Consider the following 24528-nt stretch of genomic DNA (forward strand, 5'->3'; position numbering starts at 1 on the left):
CACCGCGGCCGGTCCGGCTTGGGGTCGCCGAGGGGACCACCCGCTCACACTCGCTCAGGGATCCGTTCGGGAAACAAAGTCTCCGGCACGGCCACCCGCGTCCCGGGGAACACACCCGCTTCCAATCTACGGTGGCCGACCCTGCCGCCAACTGCGGCACCGGGGAAGTGGGGGCAGCTCGGGTGAGGTGCCACAGGGCTACCCCAGAGGCTCCCGCGTGTTTGTGCCTCAGGAGGCTCGAACCCGCGGCGGGGGCGGTGACCGGGTGGGGGCGCGGGCGCGGCCCCGCCACGTGGCTCACGGACGGAAGGTGGCCCCGCCGCTTCCGCTCCCCGCGCGCGCTCGCTTCCGCTGCTGCCGCCGTTTCCTGTTCCGGTTCCGCTGCGCGACGCGCGCGTGCTTGAGCGGGTCCGGCGCGGCGGCGCACGTGGCGCCCCCCGCCCGCCCTCCCGCCCGCCGCAGCGATGCTGGTGCTGTTCGAGACCGCCGCCGGCTACGCCATCTTCAAGGTGAGCCCCGGGCTGCGGCTCGGGGCGCGCTGCCTCTCGCCCGGCGGGTCGCGGCCGCCGACCTGCGGCGGGGCGGAAGGGAGGGCGAAGGGGAGCGCGTCGGGCCTGCGGTGGGAATTACGGGGAGACACGGGAAGGGGTGAGAGTAAGGGAGGGAGTGAGGGTCCCCGCATCCCGTGCGGCCCCTCGGGGAGAGCAGGGCCGGGGGTGGGAGCAGAGAGGCCGCGTTGTGACCGAGACCTCGGGGAAGGGGCTGCCGGAGGAGGCTGAAGGTGCTCGGCGGGCAGAAGCGGAGCTCCTCGGTGCCTGCCAAGCGTCACCTCTGGCCCTCGCTTCCTCCCCTCTGCCCGCCTGGATTTGGTAGGAAGTTGTGCTCTCGTGGCCGTGCCCCTTTCGTCCTGTGCTCGGGGCACCCGGGCTTGGGAGTGCTGATCCCTTTCTGTTCCTGGCTGTGCCCTCGCTGTTCCCGCAGAGCCCCGCGGGTGCGTGAGGGAGGGGGCGGTGGGAGGCGGGCAGCGCATCCCGGCTGTGCGGGGCCGCTGCCCGGGCCGTGCCTGGAAGCGGGATCGCGGGAACGGTGCAGGATTCTCGTGTCCCGACCTCGCTCTCCCAGAGGGACAAGCAGCCACCTTCCCAGGGCTTTGCCAGCCTCCTGACCGGGTGGCTCAGGCTGCAGCTCCCTGGGGCTTTGAGCAAGCCTAGAGTTGCTACAGTGCCGTGCTCCTTTCTGGCTTTTGTCTTGCTCGAGTGTCGATTCATGTACAGTTTTACCAGCTTGGTCATAGTTTGACCATAACGTCCTTATTTTTTCCCCCGCCTATTTAGTCTTAGGGTTTAACTTGTGTGAACATGAATGCAGGTGTGAAGAGAGGAAGACTCTGGTTTCCTCTACCTTTGCCTGCAGCAGAATTGCACCCTTGCTGCTCTGTGGAGCACGATATTTCCTTCCTATGCCCTGACACCTTTTCTCCTCGTTGGGATGAAGCTGTGCAGTTCAGGCAATATTTTAATATAAATTTTAATATTTTAACTTCTGAAGGTAGGCTAGGCATGAAGCAAAGGCAGGAGGAGGGACATACAGAGAGAACTGCAGGAAGGTATCTGCAGAGGTGCTGCAGTGTGTGCTGCAGCTGTCAGCAGTTATCCATAGGCGTATATCCATTTTTATACACTTACAGTCTTGATTTTAGCAGTTTCTATGTCTTTCATTTTCTCTATGTGCCCGTGTCTGTTTATAGAGGCTGAAAATTCTGTAGGTCTTGGTGTAGGAAAAATGAACTGCAGGAAAGAATCACCTGGCTGAGGAAAGGAAGAGTTGCCCCAAGGTTTTGCCGTGCCTCACAGTCATGTGGGATGTTAATTACTAGGTTTATTGCTCAGCTACTAATTGAGTTTAAAAAAAGACAATCTCCTTCAACCAGAGTTAAAAAATCTTCCAGGGAGCAAAATTCATGATACTCGGAGTGATTTCTGCACTGGGTTAAATTGCAATTGTGTTGCATCTGCGTCGTGGGGACAAAACCACAAGGAGTGAGATGTAAAGAACACAGTGTTGTAAAGATTTTGACAACTCCCCTAAGCCATTTTCTGGGAATTTGCCATGTACTATGCATTTTGTGAAATGCTTATAGGCTCCAAGAGTAAAAGTGTTAATCTTGTGCTGCTTAAAAGCTGAGGGGGTTCCCTGTGTACAGAGATGGGATTGAGCCATTGCTGCCTCTTAGGCAGTTTTGGTGTGGTTGATGACCAAGCTGTGGTGACGACTGTTCTTTACAGGGAGGTTTTCTTTTTTGTTAGGGTTAGCTCTGATTAATGAAAATAACTTGGGGGATCACTGCTTTCTGTGAGATTTCCCAGATGTTTTATTTTTCCAAAGCAGTGGTAAATGTGGGTTTGGGTCACTGGCGTTATGAGTACTGTAGAGGAGGTGGAGCAAGCCCAGTTTTGATAAAGAAGAAGAGGGTTTTGCTTTAATATTCCAGGTCCAGGGGGACACAGCCATTATTGAAGAACTTGTGTAATTCAGGTGAAAGTAAAAATGTTGCACTATTGTCTATTAGTAGGGTAAAGCTGCTGAGAGAGAATAGTGAAGTAGTGAAACAGAGATCACTGAAGTTGAGTTTGTTGACTCAATCAGTGTTAACTACTGCAGAGTGGTTGGATGCACTGTAAATGTTTCAGGTCTCCTGCATTGAAGAACTAAATATAGTTGTGTGTTGTGTCTTTTTTCCTGCAGGTTCTGAATGAGAAAAAGCTTCAAGAAGTTGACAGTCTATGGAAAGAATTTGAAACTCCTGAAAAAGCAAACAAAATGTAAGCAGGTTTGTAGGGGGATAGAATATAAGAAAATAACGATAGTATAGAAAGTAATCTTACCCCTAAGGAGTTGCAGCTGGGCCAATTAGCAAAGATTATGAACAGGCCTGACTTCAACAGGCCACAGCTGTAACCAATGAGAGGAAGAGTGCTATAAAAGAGAGTGGGGTGGCTGGTTAAGAAGGGAACTGGAGTCAGTTGGCTGCTTTGTGAAGAGGAAAGAGTCAGTGCTATGAGAGCTGCCCATGAGAAAACACCAAGAAGGTATGGAACTTTTGTGATAAGGAGACAACAGTATGGAACTCCTGCAATAAGATGACAACAGGTAGCACTGTGGCTTGTGGAAGGACATGGCTGCCTGTAGTTACACACAGCTGAGGTTCAAAGTGAAGCACTGATTTTTGGGTTTCAGTATTGTAAAAGCTGTGAGCAATGATAATGTGAAATTAGGTACTCTGAGATGCTTACGATGGAATATCAAAGTGAATGAAATACTTCACAGTGTAATTTAGTAGCAGAAGTCATTACCATGTGTTACCAAAGCAAAAAAATTGAACAATATTTTAAGGTGATGTGGGTGCTTTGACAAGTATATCCAAGCTTGTAATGCTGGAAGTTGTCAGTGAAATGATAGGGTTTTGCGCTCACAGAAAATTCTTTTTGGGAAAAATAAAGCTTAATCCAGGTGGAACTATGTAAATCACTGAATTGAGAGCTGTGTTGTTGCCCTTGCCATCAGTGGGAGTTAGCACCACTGCAGAGTTGCACAGGGATTGCAGTGTCCACTAATCAAGCTGGCCTTTCCAGCAAATTGTGCTAAAGCTGGGGACAATGGTGGATTCCTTCCAAGTCTGTCTAGTGGTTTTATTGGAAGATTTCTAACCAGCTTTGATTATAATGGATGTGTGTGAGCAAGCTGTGCATTTCATATTTATCCTGCTCTGTAACAGTACTTAGGGCAGAGGCCAGAATATCCCACATCTGCCTATTTGTAATGTGGTTAATCTTGTCCTGAAAGCATCATCTTGGGCACTTGTTATACAGGATGTGGCTCTTAATGGGATCTCTACTCTGATAAAAGTAATTCCTCTTTTGCCTTTCTGAAAAGGCATCAGTGTAAGCCTGAAGCTTTTGTTGGGATCTGCAGATGCTTAACTCAAGTATTCAGTTGTATCTGTGACCTTGCTTCCTTTGCTGATACTTTACTCACAACCAGCAGTGGTTAATCTGAGCTGGATTAGTTAAATGCCTGTCCCTGACAAGGCATTTACTGGATTGAGATAGCTTCTTAACTGTAACTATATATCAGCACCACAGGCTGTGTGAGGGGTAGAGGGAAGCTATGCCTGAGGATCTGACACAGTGTGGTTAAACACTCTTCAGATGATTCTTGGCTCTGGTCAGCACTTAATGCATTAAAGAAATTTTTGTTGTTTGTCTTAAACTCAGCTCAGAACTTGTATTCTAGCATCTAATTACAGGGGAGGACTTGAGGCTTCATGGGCAATGAATCAGTTCAAATTTAAAGTCTTTGAAGATGTATTTGGTTGAAAAGCATGTTAAATCTGAGCTGTGCAGGCTCTGCATTCCACAGAGGCAGAACATTTCCTTTTGAAGATGAGTGGAAAGATGCTATCATCAGTCAATCAGGGTGCAGTGTTGAAATGTAAATGGATGATGTCTGTCTTTAAATATGAACTACAAAGCAAAAACGGGGGGGTTTAGGTTTTCTGGTGATGTCGGTCCAAGAAATACCAAGTCAAAATTCCATTCCCCCCCCCCCCCCCCCTTATATAATTATTGTGGGACCCAGCTGAAATGTCACACCAGACTCAGTTGGCCAGTTTAGTGCTCTCAGTCCTCTTTGAGGGTCTGCATATTGATCTTTGCTCTCTTGAAGCCATAGGGAAAAGAGAGGAGCAGAGGCAGAGAAAGATAAAATGGTTCTAGCATGTAGTTTGTGTACGCTTGTTTACACACTTCTATTTTATTTCTGTAGAGTAAAGCTGAAACACTTTGAAAAATTTCAGGACACAACAGAAGCACTTGCTGGTAAGTGAGTTACATATCATTACAAAAAAATCAAATCTCTATCATGCATTAGTTCACTCATTACTTGCATCTGTCCATGCTCTTTTTCTTTTCTTAGCTTTTAAATGACAGGGTTTTAAAAGTGAGCTGGTTTTGATGGTTATGAGGTCACCTATCCAGTGTATAGAGCAGTAAAGATGTAATAAAGTCTAGTTTTTTCCTTCAGTGCATATTTTTAAGCAGTTTACAAATGAGCCCCATATAAGTTGTGACTGATACATATAGCCTGTCTGTTGTCAATGATGCATTCTTGTTGAAGCTGAATATCACTGATTTGAGTCAACGATTCGTCACTACCACTGAGACAACAGACAGGTATTAGAGAACATTCATTATTACAGCCACCTGGGTATTATGGATCCATGTTATGCCTGTGGTTTTCAGGCTAAGAAAAGTCTGTGTTCTCCTCAAATTCAGGAGTTTAAGCAAGATGGAAAGCCTTATATTCAATAATTTTTATGGCTTTTGCATTTGAATGCTTGATGTGTGGCCTGGTTTGAACAGAAATTGTGGGAATTCTAGGCAATAATTCAGAAATGGTGTGACAATTACTGCTGAATGTGCTGTATGACTTAAGTAGGTGAGTGTTCCAGGTCACATTTATAATTAAAGATCAGTTCTTCATATTCTGATGCAGTAGGGGTAGCTTATAAAGGAAGCAAAGAAACAAGAATGGAGACACAACTATCAAACATGAGATGCAAATAAAAGAGCTGAGAATGAAGCTGTTGTATATTCCTCTCTGTGGCATATTTTTTTGATTATGTTGCTTTTGCATAGGTTTGGATTCAGTTAGCCGATTAAAAAAACCTCAGAAACATCCAACACCTTCTACTACTTTGCTTCAAGTTGACTTATCTGTGAATTGGAGATGTTCAGACTACTTATGGCTCATTTATTTTGAAGGCAGGACTATGTATGTGACTGTTTGTAGGGGGATAGAATGTAAGAAAATAAAGACAGTGTAGAAGGTAATCTTACCCCTAAGGAGTTGCAGCTGGGCCAATTAGCAAAGATTAGGAACAGGCCTGACTTCAACAGGCCACAGCTGTAAGCAATGAGATGAAGAGTGCTATAAAAGAGTGGGGTGGCTCGTTGAGAAGGGACCTGGAGCCATTGGCTGCTTTGTGAAGAAGAAAGAGTCAGTGCTCTGAGAGCTGCCCATGAGAAACACCAAGAAGGTATGGAACTTTTGTGATAAGGAGACAACGGTGTGGAACCCCTGCAATAAGATGACAACAACTGTTTCAAGGGCTTAGATGCTATTGGCCAGTTTGCAGGGTAGAAAATTATCTGCATTGCAGAAGGGCTGAGAGGAAACTCAGCTCAGCACTTTGATTTTACTCTTACATGTTATTAGGGTCTGGAAACCAAAAATCACTGCTCTGTTACTGTGGTGGAGATGTATCAGTCCCAGAAGTTCAGTGGAGGACAGAGCTGACCCTCAGAGTTGTATAAGTGCCTGCTTAAAATATATTGTGTGGGATGGTAAAGTTTTTACAGATCTATTAATATTTAAGAATTAAGAACATCCTTTAAAGATTCTCATGTCTGCATGCTGTATTAAAAGGGTCTGTCTGACTGTCCAGTTTGGCACCATTCCTGGGGCTTTAGATAGTATGTTATCATCACCAGAGAATGCAGATAAGCCATTACTCAATTTAGGATATCATGGTTGCTGTCTAAGGGACCTGGCAAATGGTTGGTTAATTAAATTATGCACAAAATATTCCCATCTAACTTTGCCATTGGAAATGTTAAACATGTATCTAAAGCATATGGCATTCTGTTTGTAGAGATCCTTAAACAAAATTGGTGAAAATAGAACTGAAAACATATGGAAAAAGGAGAGGCAACTGGGAGAAAAGGTTTTTCATTTAGGCCTTCAGAGGAGGACATGTATAATTATCTTTTTTGATTTTTAGCTATTGCATAGTGAAGTAGTATTGCAGCTCAGACTAGAGCTACTGTGGACAGTTAAAATAAATACATGAAGTTAGGAGTAATTTTTTTACAGGTTTTAGGAGGGGAAAGAAACAACATCTTTGGTCTTTTTGTTTTATACAGCATCCACAGCTCTTGTAGAAGGCAAGCTCAGCAAGAACTTGAAGAAGATTCTCAAGAAGATAGTGGCAAAAGATGCCCACGAGCAGTTGGCTGTGGCAGATGCCAAACTTGGAGGTGTCATAAAGGTGATAACATTTTGCTGTTTTTCCTTTTGTCTCACGCTACTAAAATGCTACAGTCAGATTCCAGAGATTTTGCAGTTGCTAGCAATGGATTATGCTGCCAGTGCTGTGTTTGCAGCATAGAGGATAGTTAATCCTAGTATGGGTACAGGGAAGATGTTGTCTTGAGGACACAAGTGACTGATATGGTAAGAATGCACTGAGGTCTTCAGGTTTGCTTGATTTCTCTCTTAAATATTGGTTAGAAACCCAGCATGTAGAAGAATTAATTTTCTAATTATCCATCCCAGAAAAAGAGTGGAGGGAGGAACCAACCAAAAAACCTAAGCCATGCAGACACATATTCCTCACTAACAGATGCAGCAATAGAGTAGGGTGATGATTTATTGTCTTTCTGGGAGTGGGCATTGTTGTGCCTTCCTCAGTGTGCAGGTAGCTGTGTACACCCCTTGTTCCTTGCCTGCCCAGAGGAAGAAGGAGGTTCAGTGCAAGTAGATTGCTTTTTCCAGTGTCTCCTAGGTGTCAAATACCAGTTTCCCACCTCATGTCCAATTGCTCCCTGTTCCACTGAACTTTGTTCTGACAACATCCTCATGCTGTCTTAGGAGACTGTGTAGGCTGCAAAATGAGGGCTTAATGTTAGTGAATAATGGCAAGGACTTTGAACCAATTATTTACTCTTGTTCTCTGAAAAAAAGACACAAAGCCCCTAACCCTCTACCTCTGAATTTTCTTTCTGTGACCAAACTGTTTCTAGTAAACTTCAAAATCTTGAATCTTAAGTTGAATGTTTTATATAGCAGATAGAGCATTAATTATAAATCTGCTCTTCCAAGTGGAATATTAACTGTGTGGGGAACTGGGGGTGTCACTACCTTGAACATCAAAAATGGATGAAACTTGTGTGATCACAGGATTGCAGTGGGAAAACCAGTTAAAATGATGTAAGGCTGCTGGAAGAAGGACTTCAGAGGAATGTTGTGTTGTGCCTGACTTTGGACCATTGATTTCCACACTGCAGGAGAAGCTGAATTTGAGTTGTATACACAGCCCAATGGTTACCGAGCTGATGAGAGGAATTCGCTCACAGATCGAAGGGCTCATAACAGGCCTCCCTTCTCGAGAGATGGCAGCTATGTGCCTGGGTCTGGCACACAGGTGAGTTCCTACAACAGCTCTGTTTCATCCTGTCTGCCCCACTCCTGTGTCCCTGGCTGTGCTGTGCTGCTTGAAGTGTTTCTGAGTATGTGGCATAGTCTTGTACTCTGTGAGTCAAGATACTTGTGTATCTGAAATCTTGTTTTAAAAGGAAGGGCTTTCAGTTTGCACCCACCCTTTAGGGAAAGGCTTAATCTTCACCCAAAGTGGAAGCTGGTAGCTTTCCTTTTCATGTAATATACTTCTGGACTGTGTCTGGAGCAGTCCAGGGAGTCATTTAAAGCTCTATTGCCACTAAGAGACAATGTGGAGACCACAATTTGATTATTTCTGCTAGAATAAATACCCATATAATAGATAATGCAAATATTAAAGGCAGGGTTGTTCTTCCCACCTTGTTCTTGCTGCTTTTTAGATTTAGTGGAGTAGTAGTTGAATACCAAGTTGTTGGATCACCATGGGATCAAGCATCCATTAGCGAGTAACTTTTTAATCCATATTCTGACATGAGCTTGTCCTGTCACAAGCCATTGGCAAGTTAGAGAAATACTTTGCTGTAGCCAATTCCTTAAAAGTGTGTTTGCTTAGAAAATGGGCATTAATATTGAAAAAGGACTTTTAAGATGCAATTCCTCATTGATACCAAGTGTCTTTCACTGTAGCTTACAGAGGAATTGTTAACATAACATTAAAGCCAGATGGTAATGGGCTTTCTCAGACAGTGAGAATGTGTTCCAGGAAGTTTCTTTTGTTGCTTCATGTTAGTGTTGCTGGTGTTTGCTGCTAGGGAGGTGCAGTTTTGAGGATTGCTTCCTGCTGCTGCCCAACTGGAAATGCTGCTGATAAAGACATTTTGTGGAGAACCATGCAGAAAAACCAAGAGCCAATTAATTTCCTGCCACAGCACTCATGTTCAGTCTGCAGCAGGTGGTACAAATAACCTTCACTTTCACCCTGGTCACAGGGTATGGGAGGGACTCCTGTCAGGGGTGTTGTGGAGCTTGTGTCAGTGTGGCTTCTGGCCCCAGCTGAGAGCAGTCAGTGGCACAGAACTGAACTTGGTTTCAATGAACCTGTGGACAACTGTATTTGTGTCAAAAAGGAACAGGTGGGGCATATTCTGCAACAGGATGTCAGGATGCTGATGAAACTGTATTTGTGTCTCCTCAGCCTTTCCCGATACAAGCTGAAATTCAGCCCAGACAAAGTAGATACCATGATTATCCAGGCAATTTGTAAGTATATTTAGAGCGTAAATTACTAATGGATTTGGCTTCGGATAGCTGCTTCTTTACATTGGCTAAAGAAAAGTATTGCTGTCAATTTCCTCCTAGGATGTCTGAGTAAATTGGGCACTGATGTTCATCTAGGCATAAAGTGTGTTTTCTCAATAGGGCTTTCCACAAGCAGGAACATTTTTAGGGCGATGCAATAAACTGGCGTGCACTTTTTCTTAGCATAAAAATCAGCTGAACTACAGGCTGTGTTAGTTCAGTCCTCTAAGGGCTTTTTCCTTGAAAGACACACATCATAATCTGCATGCTTGCTGTGAAGCAGTGGTGAGGAATCCTGTTTGGAATATTAATTCCCAAACTGTTGCCAATGATGAAACATAGTTAAACTGAAATTAATGATGTAATTCAGTTCCTTCGTCACTACCACTGAGACAACAGATGGGAATGTTGGTATTGCATTAGCAGGAAATATTTTAGCCTCAGGGTTCTCTAGCAATATATACTGTAGGTGCTCTACTCTAATAAACTATAAATCTGGTTATTTGTCATATCTAGTAAATGGTGAGCTCGTTGGCTTTGTATTTGGTATATTTATATTATAACAGCAACTAACAGGCTTGCTCTTTTAAATCAAGTAATGGAATACAAGATCAGTTAGTTATCAGAAAACCACTTTTTCCTCAAATTTAATTGGATGCTAGATTTTACATCAACCTTGTCTAAAGCCCTTTGGCTGACTAAGAGGAAGGAGAACAGGCTGCTGCGCTCCTAGGGGAATGAGCTTTGCAGCTGTTAGGGAGTTTGTCCAAGATGATCCCAGTGATAAAACTTTGAGGCCAAACTCGTGGGAATGCCAACATTTCTATAGTATTGTGCCTGGTATTACACAGTTCTCTGAAAAGTAAAGACTTCTGTGTACTGCAGTTTGGTTCATTCCAATATTTATAGAGTGAAATGCTTCAGGTAATCTCCCTTTACACTACTTAAATTGGTTGGTTTGAGAGTACCACATTTTTAGGTTGCCCTTTTAGAAAAAGAACTCCATCCTTCTTTTCTTTAGCACTTCTTGATGACTTGGACAAAGAGCTGAATAACTACATCATGCGCTGCCGGGAGTGGTACGGCTGGCACTTCCCTGAGCTGGGCAAAATCATCACGGATAACCTGACCTACTGCAAATGCGTGCGCAAAGTCGGTGAGTAGCGAGGGCAGCCAAGCCTGGCCATGGCAGTGGGCACAGCAGGAGTGGCACTGGTGTGACACCCACTCTGCTCGTCCAGCTGCCATCACCCTGAGCAGTGCTGCCTTCAGCAGCAGGGTTGATGGGGCCAGCAGAAAAGGAGGGTATGTTTGCATCTGGATCATGGTGCAGTTTGCCACTTGGGAACTTAAGTGAAAGCTAATGCCACATCACCAGCCAGTCCTTCATAGACCACCAGCACATCTTAGAATCACAGTTAGTCAGCAGAACAGTTTGGAAATTAGCTCCTAAAAAACCGATGTAGAGAAGTGTTGCCTGTCTCTGGATGCTCTTAAAGAGAGCAGCTACTAGAACTACTTGTAAGAGCAGGAAGAATGGCTGCTATATTTTGGACACTTGCCTTGCCTTTTGGGCTCATGTGCTTTGTATTGATTTAATTTTTGCTTGGTTGTTCTTTTTTGTTATAATGTAGTTTGTAGTCCAGAGAGAGACCTGTGGTTTTAAGGGAGCTTTTTTCCCCCCAGTTGTAGAAACAATTAAATAGATTTGGTTAGTGGTAAGTGATTACTTCCTGGAATTCTATTGTTCTAATATTGTCACTGAAAATTTTGCAGCAACCAGCTACTGAAAAGATGAAGTATGCAGTATGGGCTTTCTGGTTTCAAATTTAATATTTCCAACCATTCCTAGTTGGTATAAACACAAAGTCAGAACACTGACATATATTTTAGGAATTCAGAATAGTGTGATGGCAGACTTGACTCACTGTTTTGATTTTGGCCTTTTATCTTCATCTGTTTCTGTGCTTTTTTTGCTAGTTCATCTCACCCCCAGCACAAACATGCTTTCATCTGTCCCCCACAGGAGACAGAAGCAATTTTGCTTCCTCTGATGTTTCTGACATCCTACCAGAGGAGATTGAGGAGGATGTGAAGGCTGCTGCTGAGATTTCCATGGGGACAGAAGTGTCAGAAGAAGACATAAACAACATAATCCATCTCTGTGATCAGGTATGTACACATGAATGGATAGCAGTAGGACTCTATTTCAGCTCAGAAGAGCCACTTCTGCCAAGGAGAGCTTTTCCCAGGGCAGTGCTAACTCTTGTGATGGCAGTGATGATTCCTATATTGTTGCTTTCCTGATGTTCAGACATGAGGGTGCACAGTCACTACCTCATCTGAGCCATCTCAGGCTGTTGATGCCTGCACAAGTCTTTCTGAAAGTAGCAGTCTTACTTTTGGGAGGGATTTTGCTATCATTGTACTTCTAAGAATTTGAGGTAATAGCATTGTATAGCCTCTTTTAAATCTGTCACTGTGGACGCTAGGTGACGAACCCTGGGTTAAAAATGGACCACTGAAGCCCCAAAAGAATTAGGAGTTCTACCCTGCTCTCGTTTGGGCCATGTGTGAACAAACACCCTCTGACTTCAGTTGTGTCAGTTGGATCCCTTTGTGACTTTACCAGCAGTGGCAGAGTTAGGAGTTCCTGTTCTTGATCTAGACTAGGCTGCTTTTTTATGTGCATTCTAATTGTGTCTGTTTGTATGAAACAAGTCAAGAGCACGTATCCCATTTCAAGAGAATGATGGCAAAGATTTATGTAACAACTGAATATTCCAGGGTTTTGTCCTAAAGAAAATGTGCTTACTAAGTATTTTTGTTCTGCTTCTCTGTCTTTGGCATATTGTCAGCTCCTTTATCAGGAGCTTTGCTGAGAAGATAAGTTGCATAAGGGAATAAGCAGAACAGATCCAATATACTTTGTGGATGTAGCTCTGCTCTGGCAACATACCCTATATAAGGCTTCCCATAACTCTGGCTCTTGGCTGTTTGCATTTGCAATTTGTTAGTCTCCTACACTGGAATTCTCAGCACTTCCTTGTGTCAGTATATTTATCTCTTTCTATTTTTTGGTTGGCTGATACTGACTCCTGTAACCAAACTCTGTCTGTGCCAGGTGATTGAAATCTCTGAATATCGGACCCAGCTCTATGACTACCTGAAGAACAGAATGATGGCCATTGCTCCCAATCTCACTGTCATGGTGGGAGAGCTAGTGGGAGCAAGGCTCATTGCTCATGCAGGTGGGTTGCAGTGATCAACATGAATGAATCCTAGGTGACCTCATCAGAGGTTTTCTCTGAGGAGCTGGTCAGCTAACAGCATTATGTAAGGCCTGGTGCACATATCGTGGTAAGTGGGGCAAAAGCAGCACTTCAGAAATCTTGAGAATACCAGCATGAGCTTGGTAGTAGTCTGTGATGACAAAGTTCTCAGTTGGCCTGAATTCTTTTTGGAATATGAGGGCAACTTAAGTCACTACCTCTTCTGAGACACTTACTGAGCCTCCTGCTGATAGTTCAGTCACTTCTGAGGTATAAAACCAGCTCTGGGCATTTATAGTCAGACTGGCTCAAGATAGCAGCCTTATTTCAGTTATCTGTGCTGCAGTTCTGTGATGAAATGTTCTTGCTGTCAGACTGTCAGGAGTAGGCATTATTCCAATGGAATATGTTAAGCCTTCTTTCCTGATGCTCAAATCAAACCAAGACAGTTGAGGCATGAAAGACTGAAATGGTTTACCTGTCCTTCAGGAAACAAATGGGAAACAGCTCTCATGAAAACAGATGGATCTGAGCTTCTTACACTATTCAAAAGCAGCAATCTAGCCTAGCTGCTTCTCTGACAAATTACTCTTGCTGTGTCACCTCTTTCTAGGTTCCCTCCTGAATCTGGCAAAACATCCAGCTTCTACAGTTCAGTTACTGGGTGCTGAGAAGGCACTCTTCAGAGCACTGAAGACTAAGAGGGACACACCTAAGTTTGGCCTTATCTATCATGCCTCCCTGGTGGGACAAAGCAATACCAAAAATAAAGGAAAGGTAAGTTGCATAGTTCTTTACTGGCTTGGCTTTTTCCAGGGCATTAATATCTTGAGCTTCATGATGGCTTGAGCTTCACAGTGAGGCTTTTCCATGGCTTGCTTTACTGTATTGCTTTGTGATGACATGGAAAATACCACCGTCCTACAAATCCTTGACTATTGTTCACTCCTGTTCAAAAAAAAAAGGGAATAGGATTGTCTGTTTGACATACCTGAGCAATAATAGGTGTATCCCAGATGAGTTAGGACGTAACACTGGCTTTCTCAAGGGGTATGTTACTACTTTCTTCTATGTGATAGTAAACTAAGGTGTTAAAGGCTTTAGTCTTGCTTGAAAATTGGACTCTTTTTGTACTGAAGTTATTAACAGCTTGGTCTTAATGCTTAGTCTTTCATAATGCAGGTGGATGAATATGTGTTTGAATTTTGGAGAAAGCAGGAAATTACACCTCAGCCTAACCTGGTCTAAAGGTTGGGGTAGAGTAGGATATGTGTAACTGACTTGCTGTCTCAGACATCTCCCTCTGTTTATCAAGGAAGCAAGGTGTTATATTAACAGTATTTCAGTCTTGAAAGAATGAGACACTAATTACTTTTTGGACTAAACACTGCTAGTAAATGGTTACTTTGTTCTTTTGTATGTGGGTATGGTTTCCCGATCAGAGTGAATCATTGCCTTATGTTGAGTCTTAGCATTTAATATTATTTTTGGCTTTTCCAGATTTCTCGAATGCTGGCAGCAAAGACTGCCTTGACAATTCGTTATGATGCCCTTGGAGAGAACACCAGTGCTGAAATGGGAGCTGAGAACAGACTAAAAGTAGAGACAAGGCTGAGGCTTTTGGAAGAGAGAGGGGTAAGTCTTACAGAGAGCTGCATGAAGCGGTCATTCTTGTTCAGGGTATGATTTCCTGACGCTGCCTTTTGACTCTTCTCTCTCAGCAGCATGTCTCTCTTATCCTGTAGCTTCTCCCAGCTTTGGCTGGAGTGGCCAGGTGTGTAAGTTGCCTGCAAGCAGTTGTGTATCAGCTGTTCTTGTTTACAGGGTTGTCTTTATTTGCTTTATACTGAAAAATCTTGATAGCAAACAGGATTAATAAGATCATACCTTTACATTCCCTCCATCTCTATGAATTGCAAGGATACCTCAATTACTTCATAGTTTCTTTCTCTTTACCTTAGGAGTATTTGTGTCAATATTTTCTCCACCCTGGTTCCTGGAATCTGGACAGAGCTTAGTCTTAGGGAGCTCTCTCTGTAGCTAAAGGGAGATGTTATTCTGCAAATTGCTGCACTGCCCTCCTACCTCCTGATGCATATCCTGGCTCACCACACCTGCTGTTCCATGTTGCCATCAGCACAGGGTGCTGGGAGCACGTAGGGGACCCTTTCCTCTTTTAGGTGATTGCTGCATGTGATTTTGTGAATGACAGCTAGGTTCAGCCTTCCAAGCTAGACCTGATGCCAGTGCTCTAGTACTGCCATCGTTAGAACAGAAAAGAAAAATCCAGAAAAACTGCCCACTCTCCATGGAAGGTGAAACTTCCCATCAGAACAAAGGCAAGGAGACATGTTAACACCAAAAGACAAACCAGTCACCTGACAAGTACACATTTAATTTAGTTTGGGGCCTGTGTTGTGGCTTTAAGGGTGGCTTTATGCCAGCTGCAGGGTGATACCTGCCCTGACATGCAGTTGTTCTTGCCAAAGAAAAAAAGTACACAAATTTGAGCTGCTTTTGGGAATTTGGAAGTACAATGTTATGTCATATTACTGTTGCATATTTGATCCAGTATTAGATATACCTTACTTGAATTAGGCCCTTGAAGAGCAGCATTAGGAAGGCCATTCTCACCTCAGCCTTCTTCACTTCAATTACACTCCCTGTTACCCTGTCACTACTCTACACTCAGGTGTAGAGCTAAAGCAAGTACACAAGAGCTTGACCCATTATACATGTCTGTCTTTCCATTTCAAGAGCTGAATAACTTGTGTTGTGAATTCTTTTCCTTATGAGTAATTGTTTTTCCTATCTAAATTTTTCTTGTAGATAAGAAGAATTAGTGGCACTGGAAAAGCCTTGGCCAAGGCAGACAAGTATCAAAACAAGAGGTGAATAGTTTTTCCTTTCAGCTTGGCTGAGTAAAAATAACTCTCCATAGTTTTATTTCTGAAAAGCTTTTTGGTTGTGGGCAGGGTTGACCTAAGATCCAGAAAACATTTTCTGTACTATTTAAACATTGATAATAAGTTCTGTTGCTAATAAGAATTTCCTTTTCCCCAGATTTTCTAATAGCAAATTACTGACATCATCAGATAGCAAGTACTTTAGTTGCTACCAGTAGTGCCCCAAAAAGCAGGGTCTTAATCTATAGCAGCTTTATTTATTACAATTCCAAATGAAATAAATGGGAGAAAATCAGAGTATGAATTAATTTATTTGACATGGAAGCTGTCCTAGAGACCTACTTAGACCTCTTATTCTTGAAAAAAGGAAAAAAAACAGACACCACTTGTTCTGAGCAAAGCTTCATCTCCTTTTTTAAGTCGTGTAGGTAATAAGTAACATGTCTTAAGCAATAAATAAGATGCTTCTGTACTCTGGACACTGTTAGAACAGTTTCTGGTGCCCAAAGTGACACTGTAAATTGCAACTGGGGCAGCTAAACATCTGAGGATTTGAACAAGGTATTATTAGTCTGTGCTGTGACATCTGGGTTTATTGCTTAATTTGGCTGCAGGCTTCTTGCTTAGCCTGCCCTGCTTATTTTGCTGAGCTTTTGGTGTAGAGAGGGTAAGAGCCAGGTTTCAGTGCTCATTCTGTGAGGAGAAATTAGCACTGTTGCACCCATCTGCAGCCCCCAAACATCTTTCTGGAGTCTAGCTGTGACTTCTATTTCCATATGCCAGGCATTTCCAAGTGTGGTGACGGCTGTGATTTCTGGAGCAGCTTTTGCAGGCAGTGTCAGTCAGTAAATGAAGCATCAGGGCGTGTCGGGAGGCAGGAGCTGAGAGAGGAGGTTGTTAAAGAGACAGCATAGATCTGGGTTTGACCTCTGGAAATGAGGAATCATGAACTCCTGCCAGGACATGTTCCTGCTGGTAGACATGCTTTGCAAACATGTCTAGGCTTGGGAAGAATCTGAAGATAATTCCTGGCTGTTTGGCATAGGCTGGCTACCGAAAAGGGAAACTAACTCAGTACTTGTCAAATTGTCCTTGTAGTACAAAAATGGCAGTACTGCTGCATGAGCACGTTAGAAAGGCTAAAATAGTGTTTTAAGGAGATGGGCAAGAATCTTAGTCTTGTATGGAACTATGGATTTTGTATGAATTAGCTAAATTAAAGTAATGTATCAGAAGTTAAATGAGAGTTAGTTTTTAGAGATGAGATTCAAGTGAAACATTTCTGTATGCTTTCCAAAACAGATGCAAGACATGCTACATTTCTTATTTACGGTTTTTGGGTTTTGGTTTCAGTTTTTGGTTTTGTTTTTAATTAGCAGTATTATGATAATGACAAGGAAGCCATTGAGCACTCATTTGGGCTTATCTGAAGTAAAGTCCACCTTTTGCAAAAAGCTGCATAATCAATTTCTTTAAACCAATATGCAGTGTTTATACCCATAAAAATAATTTCCCATGTTTAGAGGATGAGCTGATGGTACTGTCTGCTGGCATTACCACATGCTTGCTAGCCCAGTCACTCAGCTTCAGTTGTTTTTATAACCTGTGCAAGGTATCTTCTTCAGATTCCTATTTTAGAAAAGTTCAGATGTCCATTATGTGGCTGAGGATGAAATATTTTAGACTTAGTGTTTTAAAACAACTTCTTTCTTCAGTAGGAATTCTGTTCTGAATAAGAAAAGAACTGCTTCATTGCTATTTGATGATTCAGTTGTCCCTTACAAGTTCCAATTAAAGAGCACTGGACAGCCTGTAGAGGAGTTAGGAACTGAACAAATGAGCATGCAATAACTGAGAAGAGGCAGTTTCAGACACAGATTAAATATTTGAATGTCCCATAAATTCAGTGATACAGGTGCTACAGCAATGAGGCTGTAACATTACCCTGCCTTGTGAGTTTGCTCTCTCAATGTAATGGTAGAGAGGCAGTGTAGAAAAAGCCAGAAGTAAAGCTACTTCTAATGCTTTGTGTGTGTGTGTGTATGTAATGGGTAATTCAAGTGCTCTGTAGAGCCTTGAGCAGGTATAAACCAGGATCAAACTCTTAGTTAACTGGTATTTTCAGATCAGACAATTGTACTTTGTGGGATATCTCTTTCCTAGTCATGATTACTGATAAAGGCACAGTGTATTGGAGGGAGGGCTTCACTGCCTGTAGATGCTTTGTTAGCTGAGCAAAATTGATTTTCAAATATTCTTGGTAGGTTGTGTTGGAAAGTTTATGCTCAACTGCAGGGTCTTCCCTAAAGGTTTGCTCTTCTTAATGCATAAACTTTTTTCTTCATTACAGTGAAGTAAAAGTGTTTGACCCCTCTGGTGACTCAACACTTCCCGTTGTTTCCAAGAAGCGCAAAATTCAGGAGGTGGATGAACAAGACACAGAGGTTGCAGTGAAAGCCAAGAAGTTCAAAGCAGAGATGAAAGGTTGGTTGCTGTACCTGTGCTGCTGCCATGTCCCTGTTAGCATGGTGCAGTTGGAATTAGTTACAGCCAGCCACAGTACCTGGGTATTCTCCTTGAGAATGGCAGTGTATTTAAAAAAGTGACTGACAGCAGATTGCAGTCAATTTACAAGCAGTTGTAAATGTGTATGAACATTTAAAAACAAAACTCATATTCTTGCAGAATTTCTTGCTCAGCAGGTTTGTGTTTAGTATCTTGAAGATAGAAAAGCTGCACTCAGTAAAACCAGAATTTGCCCTATTTTCTTTCAAGAATACTATTCTGTGTAGAAGTGTGTTCTGGCATTTCTCAACATATAAAAAGGTCAGAATTTGACTTGAAATGACACTTGGAAATTTCCGTCTGAATTTACGTAATACTTGAACAATTGTTATTCTCTGGGGAGCTAAAACTGAACTCTGTCCACAGTTATTCTTTCTTTCTCTGATAAGTTACTGTGTGAAGAATGTTTTGCAGTCACAGCTCAAAATCTATCTAGTTCAACATTATGGTTCATTTTAAGAAATATGCTGTTCTCACCAGTGTGTAACTTGGGAGGGGAAGAAGATGACTTAAAGTCACTTCTGGGAGATCCAGAGCCAGATCTGGGCACAAACTACTCATCTTTTGCCAACTACCTGTGCCTGCAGCAGGCGAGGCTGTCAGCCTTCCATTTCTGCCTTCTCTGCTGCTCTGTTCTAGGGGATCAGAGTGCAGATGCGCTGGCTCAATGCCCTTCATGCTCAGGTGATGGGAGGTATGATCATCCCAGACACCACTTAGTCCATGGTGTCTGTACATGGAGGGAGGAGCTTGCAGGAATCTAAACACAGCTGAGAAGTAAAGTTACACTGGAAGGAAGGAGAATCCTTTGTGCTGTAAAGCTGAGATCTGTGCTCTGCCTTGTTCACTTGTATTTAACATAATGAGAAAAGGACATGAGTACTTTGGAGGCTTGAACTTTGCCCATTTGCTTTTGGAGAATGTGGGTGTTCTCACAGCTACTGCTTTTGAACCAACTTCCCTTAATATAGCCAGAGCTGTTCCCTTGGGCTTCCCTTGTACTATCAAAGCAAGTGTTGACATCTCACAGGCAGGAGCTCGTTGCAGGTGAAATATTACATTGCCTTCCAGCCTGTTCTTTTGTAGTTTGAGGAGGATATTTCAGTTCATAGTTCTATTACTCAATGGTTGGTCCTTTTATACACAAACCTGCTTGTGTTTGCTTCATTTACTGTACTTCCAGATTTGAGGATTGGGTGGAGCTTAGCAGATATCCTTGAGTTGGAGGTAGTGTCCAGAATATTTGTGGACTGCTGAAATCTGTGCTGTTTGGCTGCTTGTTTTTCAAATTTCCCCAAACCCGAAGTACAGACTTCAGATGTGTTGCTTTTTTTTCTTAAAAGATGGGTAATTCTTCAAATGTATGGCTAATAGCTACTACTTTTTCCTAGTTCTTTCTATCAACTGGGTCATTTTATTTGACTACCTGGGCATTAGTGCTAACTATGCCAGTTGCTTCAGACTATAGAATAAATGTTTCCAGAGAGTTTATTTATCTTATGTCACCTCTATGCAGAATTAATCCCTTTAGCCTGTCCTCTTGTACCCTTGAAAATAGCATTGCCTCATGTTTGCAAATTATATTTGAGCACCCAGCATGGGTACACGGATTTCCCTGAGACCTGCTAGATAGAGCATAGCCTTGCTGTTTTGCAGCTTGATTTCTCTGATTGCCAAGTGTGCTAGTAAGGGCTTGGTGGTCCTAGAAGGTTGAGGAGTTCAGCAAGTCACATAATAAACAGAAGGGTGCAGAGGATGTCCCAGCATTAAGATTTATATTGCACGTCCACTTGAATATGCATGTGAGCCTTTAATGTCTGCTGTTCTTGGCTCTGTTATTTTTTGCTGGAGTGCTCTATTCAGCTTTTGCCTGGTCAGAGATAACACATCCAGACAGTGTGTTGTGAAAGAAGTCTCTGCCTCCTCCTTCCCCATGCTGTTTGTGCAGCTGCATAAAAAATGGGGGTGGTGGGAAAAGTAGTCCCAGAAAAAAAGGCATTCTTCAGCCAGAAATTTCTGTTGGGCTTGTATTACAAGAGGAAGGTAAAGGACAGGAAGGAGTGGGAAGCTGCCAGTGAAAAGTTTTGGTCAAACCATTGCTTTTAATATCTGTTGTAAAGAGGGACAGTATTTTGCATTATGCCAGCCTGAAGTATAAATGTTACTGCAAGATGAGATGTGTGGTGTTTTCTCTCTCCCTGTTTGGGGTGCATGAATGGCAGTACGTTGGGTGGGAACTGGCAGGGGGTTGGGGGTTGAGGTATGACTTGAAAACACATTCACCTTTTATACCTATCAGGAAACCAGGTGGAAGGATTAGTGCCTGAAAAAAGTTATAATCCACTTCAGGAGCTGTCTGTTAAAACCCCTTTTCTTGTTGGTGAAGGGAAATAGGGCAGATGTTTTTGTGACTGTGGTCTCTGCAGTTGGATGTGGCCAAACAGAATTCATACCACCAGCAGGGCTAGCCAGTGTCCTCAGGGAAGCCTTCAGCTTGCATTTAGCATCAGGATATAGAGGCAGTTAGTGACTTGGGAAAGTATCTCTTGAAAAGAGAAATATCTTCAGTTAATGGTGTCAGTGGAGGGAACCCTGCAAGATACAAAAGCAGCAGCTTTGACAGGGTGTTCTTTACTGATAGGCAGTGTGACTTCATTCTGTACACTCTGTGGAGCATTGTCTGGAGGAGGGAGGGTACACCAGGACATCAGGCTTGTGTGTAAAAGCTTAGACAAAACCGGTGGAAGATGGTGAGTGGAACTACTGCAGGTGATGTCAGCACTCCCAGGGCCATCGGTCAAGCTGATCCTCAGGCTGCTGCTTTCTGTGCCTCTGTGCCTGAGTCAGAGCTCTTGGTTTCCTTGTCAGCTGCTGTGTATCACAAAGAAACCCCCACTGGCCTTGACTGACTTGGAAGTATTGCACCTAGAGGGAAAAGACCAGCACTCCTGGAGCCTTTATAAAAGCCTCATTCTGGCTAGGTACAAATATGTGAGGTCTTGTGATGAGCTTTGCTAGAAGGCAGCAGCTGAAATCCTCAGAGAGGGCTCTGCTGCTTGCTGTGAGAAGTGACAGTGCCTGTGAGCACCCAGTGAATCATCTGCACTGCAAATTGTGCCAGGTTCCACTGCCTGCTGTGTCAGACTTGATGACATCTAGGGTAATAACAAGAAATTATTTTTTTCAAGGTTATCACCCAACATTTTTCTTGGAAATGCATATCTTACCAATCCAGCTGAGTAAAAACATGTAGCATAGCAAAATACAACGTGTATGCTCCTGTTATACAGTGTGGCTTTAATATAGTTTCTGCTTGTTTTTCAGCTACTTTTACTTTTCCCATGTTATACATAGGGAGGCGAGGACACTTATTTTTATACCTGCTTTGAATGCCTTATGCTTGCATACTGTTCTCTGTGAATTTTGTGGCACAATCCACTCAAAGTTATATTTCCCAGCGTTTTTATCTAGAATCTTTTGCTGTTTTGTTTCTGGTATGTTTTTTAATGTCAGAAAACTGCATGTGTTGGCTGTATTCTTCTGTAGACATGTCTAGAAATTTTTTACCCCAAAGCCAACTTTTTTTGTCTGAAGCTAATGTTAGAGGCACAGTTTGAAGTGTTATTTTTGACTCATATAGTCCTTCTTCTGGCTTGAGGAACTAAACTCATGACAAAGTACAATCAAGATGTTAGGAGGTTATGTGGTTTGGGTCTTTTTTTTGTAATTGTACTTGTTCTTTTTGTAAGTGGTGAGTGAGTGTTCATGAAAATGAAATTGATTCTTTCTTATTCTTTCTTGGGGGACATATGGTGAGAAAATGATGTCTTGAGTCAAACCTCCAGTAGCAAAGATGCATACCACAAACACCTCTGGTTTCAGCATCAATTTTGTAGCTACTGAAGGACAGTGGTTGCTACATTCAGAACTTAGTCATGAGTACTGTGTGAAACTTGGTATCCAGCACTGACTCAGCTGTGCAAATAAATTTAACTTGGGTACGCTCCAGTAACAGCCTGGCTGCTGCATAGGCTGTCAGCTTGGTAATGATTTCTGCTTGGTATCTTTACCTCAAGATTACTAAGATTGTGGGATGTATTCTAGGAAGTGAGTGGTAAATCACAGTTCCATTACCCTGTGATTAGATAGGGCAGCTGTTGATGAATTGTTCTGAAAAGTAACTCTAAGGTCATTAGTAAATCTTTCCCTGGGTTGACATTCCTCTCAGCTTATATAAATAATATTATAAATAATTCCTCTTGTCCAGGATAAGAAAGTGTTTCTGCATTAAATGCTTGAAGTTGCATTGAGATCTTTGTGTTTGCCAATCTAAACAGTAAAGAAAACTGGTCTGCTTCTTAACAAATTTCCAACATCAAGATGGAGAAATCAGTTGTGACCAAGCTACTGCTGGCTAAATGTATTTTTCAGGGGGGATTTAGAGTCCTTTTGCTGCTCCTGTGTTGCTGGTAAAAATACTTGCCAAACTGTGTACAGTCACTTTTCTGATGCAGTACTTGAAGGTAATTTGGCAAACAAATTAAAACATGCAAGCTTGTTTTAAACCCTGGGAGTAGCATATAGGAATAGGATGATGTGAATTCACCAGGAGCTGGGCATAGTGCTATCTGAACACTGTCACTGTCTGAAGTAGCTTTATGTTTTGATAATAGCAGGGAGTAGTTCTGCAGGTAAGTTAACACAGACAGTAAATAGGAGTCATTGCATCCTCTGATGTCTCATAGCTTTTCCTTTTGCACTCTTAATAACTGACATCCTGCCTTTCATTTTTGTCCTTTCTGTGCTACAGAAGGGACAGCTGTAGAAGATGGTGAACCTGTCAAAAAGAAGAAAAAGAAAAAGGATAAGGAAAAGGAAAAGCAAGCTGAAGAAGAGGTGGTAATGAGTGAGGAACTCCCCACAAGCCCCATAACTGAGGTGAGGCAGAATTGCACAGCTACGTGATCCTTTTTGGGAATATTCTCTCCAAAATATAGAGTGTAGAGTGAGGGGCGGGGAGAAATTCTTATATGTATCATCCATGACATGCAAATAGTTGCTCTAGTAACTTTATTTTGTGACATCCGTCACTGTAATGTCCAAGAAGATTTGTGTTGCAAAATAAGATCTGGGAAGTTTGTGACTGCAATGCCTCCATTCCCCTCCTGTCCTCTGCCCACCCCCAGCTCTTGTCTTCCCTCTCTTTGCATCTTTTCTAGTGGGAAGAGTGTCCCCTGGTGCCAATCCACAGGCATCTGTCCCTTGCAGGGAGCAGAGGCTGTACCTGCTGATTTGGTACCTTCTAGAACAGCAGATAGGACCAAACCCAGCTTTTTGCTCAGTTCTGAAGTCCTGTTCTTAACCCAGGGTTGAATTTTGTGCCCTTGGTGTGTGTCATTGCAGGGCTGAGCTGTGACAGTGTGGCACAGCCTCCCTGGCCCTGTGAGCAGCTGAGGGAGGACATGGCCTGGGCTGTGCATGGCAGCTGGGGTGATGCTTGGGCTTTGGGCTCTGAGCCCTGTTGCCTAGCTACGCGTGTTGCTTTGCTCTTCCACTCTGCTTTGTTCATGGCAACATTTGTTTGTTTGCAGAATACAGAGAAAAAGAAGAAGAAAAAAAAGAAAATGAAAGATGAGGGTGAAGACTGATGTGGAACAGGGGAAAACACTGGCCCTTGGACAGCTGCTTTGGAGTAGCATTTATCTACATAATTTGTTTAGCCTCTTGCTGAAAACTAACTTCCCTGTGTTGCAAGAGGGCAAGGAGATGGGTTTGATAGCTGTCTTCTCCCTGGAACAGGATACCCTGGTGTCTCTGAGAATTAGGAGGATTACTAGTTTCTTTTGTTTAAAAGCTCACAATAGGTCCTCTTTTCATAACCAGTCTCCACTGATACAGAATAAAAACATTTTTATGGAGATTTTATGCCTCTGTCTTTTAACTTGTTTGCTGTTTTCTCTAGCCGTTATTTGGACTTTTTCTAAGATACATTGTTTTAAATGACTTGTCAGTTCTGAAGTTCTAAATGTGTAAATGTTCTGTTGCAGTTTATTCTCTAATGATTTCAAAGGTTGTAATATCCTTAAATTTTCTATAAAATGGATACTAATATCTGTGCATGATATCAAAGATGCCTTGAACAGTTGAGGTGTGTTACCAAGTCTGCACTGTAGTTTTCTTGATAAAACCTTTTTTAAGCATCTTTCAAATGTTTTGGTTTTGCTGCACTGGCTAACAAAATTCAGATG

The 24528-nt window shown here is 42.8% G+C and overlaps 1 protein-coding gene and 4 non-coding genes across 5 annotated transcripts; all 5 read left to right on the forward strand.

Moving 5' to 3' along the window:
- Positions 1–447: 447 nt before the first annotated feature.
- On the forward strand, positions 448–24200 carry NOP58 (NOP58 ribonucleoprotein). Its single transcript, XM_066553866.1, has 15 exons — positions 448–509; positions 2746–2822; positions 4825–4877; positions 6984–7108; positions 8127–8263; positions 9434–9498; positions 10559–10693; positions 11564–11709; positions 12662–12788; positions 13423–13586; positions 14310–14444; positions 15639–15700; positions 18066–18199; positions 23091–23218; positions 23872–24200. The coding sequence occupies exons 1-15, from the start codon at positions 465–467 to the stop codon at positions 23926–23928; spliced, it is 1590 nt and encodes a 529-aa protein (XP_066409963.1). The 5' UTR covers positions 448–464; the 3' UTR covers positions 23929–24200.
- Positions 5143–5231, forward strand: LOC136559138 (small nucleolar RNA SNORD70). The gene has a single exon (XR_010783975.1). It is a non-coding gene; the product is annotated as a small nucleolar RNA SNORD70 (small nucleolar RNA).
- On the forward strand, positions 9853–9940 carry LOC136559139 (small nucleolar RNA SNORD70). The gene has a single exon (XR_010783976.1). It is a non-coding gene; the product is annotated as a small nucleolar RNA SNORD70 (small nucleolar RNA).
- LOC136559135 (small nucleolar RNA SNORD11B) lies at positions 11807–11890 on the forward strand. The gene has a single exon (XR_010783973.1). It is a non-coding gene; the product is annotated as a small nucleolar RNA SNORD11B (small nucleolar RNA).
- Positions 12956–13041, forward strand: LOC136559134 (small nucleolar RNA SNORD11). The gene has a single exon (XR_010783972.1). It is a non-coding gene; the product is annotated as a small nucleolar RNA SNORD11 (small nucleolar RNA).
- Positions 24201–24528: the final 328 nt, after the last annotated feature.

This window comes from Molothrus aeneus, chromosome 7 (genome assembly GCF_037042795.1).
Source record: "Molothrus aeneus isolate 106 chromosome 7, BPBGC_Maene_1.0, whole genome shotgun sequence".
In the NCBI taxonomy this organism is placed as follows: domain Eukaryota; kingdom Metazoa; phylum Chordata; class Aves; order Passeriformes; family Icteridae; genus Molothrus; species Molothrus aeneus.

Excerpts from the sequence above, each read along its gene's own strand:
- NOP58 (XM_066553866.1), top strand. The coding sequence starts at position 465 with ATGCTGGTGCTGTTCGAGACCGCCGCCGGCTACGCCATCTTCAAG. Across the intron at positions 9,499-10,558 it reads CATGATTATCCAGGCAATTT|CACTTCTTGATGACTTGGAC; the intron begins GTAAGTATATTT and ends TCTTTTCTTTAG. Across the intron at positions 10,694-11,563 it reads CAAATGCGTGCGCAAAGTCG|GAGACAGAAGCAATTTTGCT; the intron begins GTGAGTAGCGAG and ends TGTCCCCCACAG.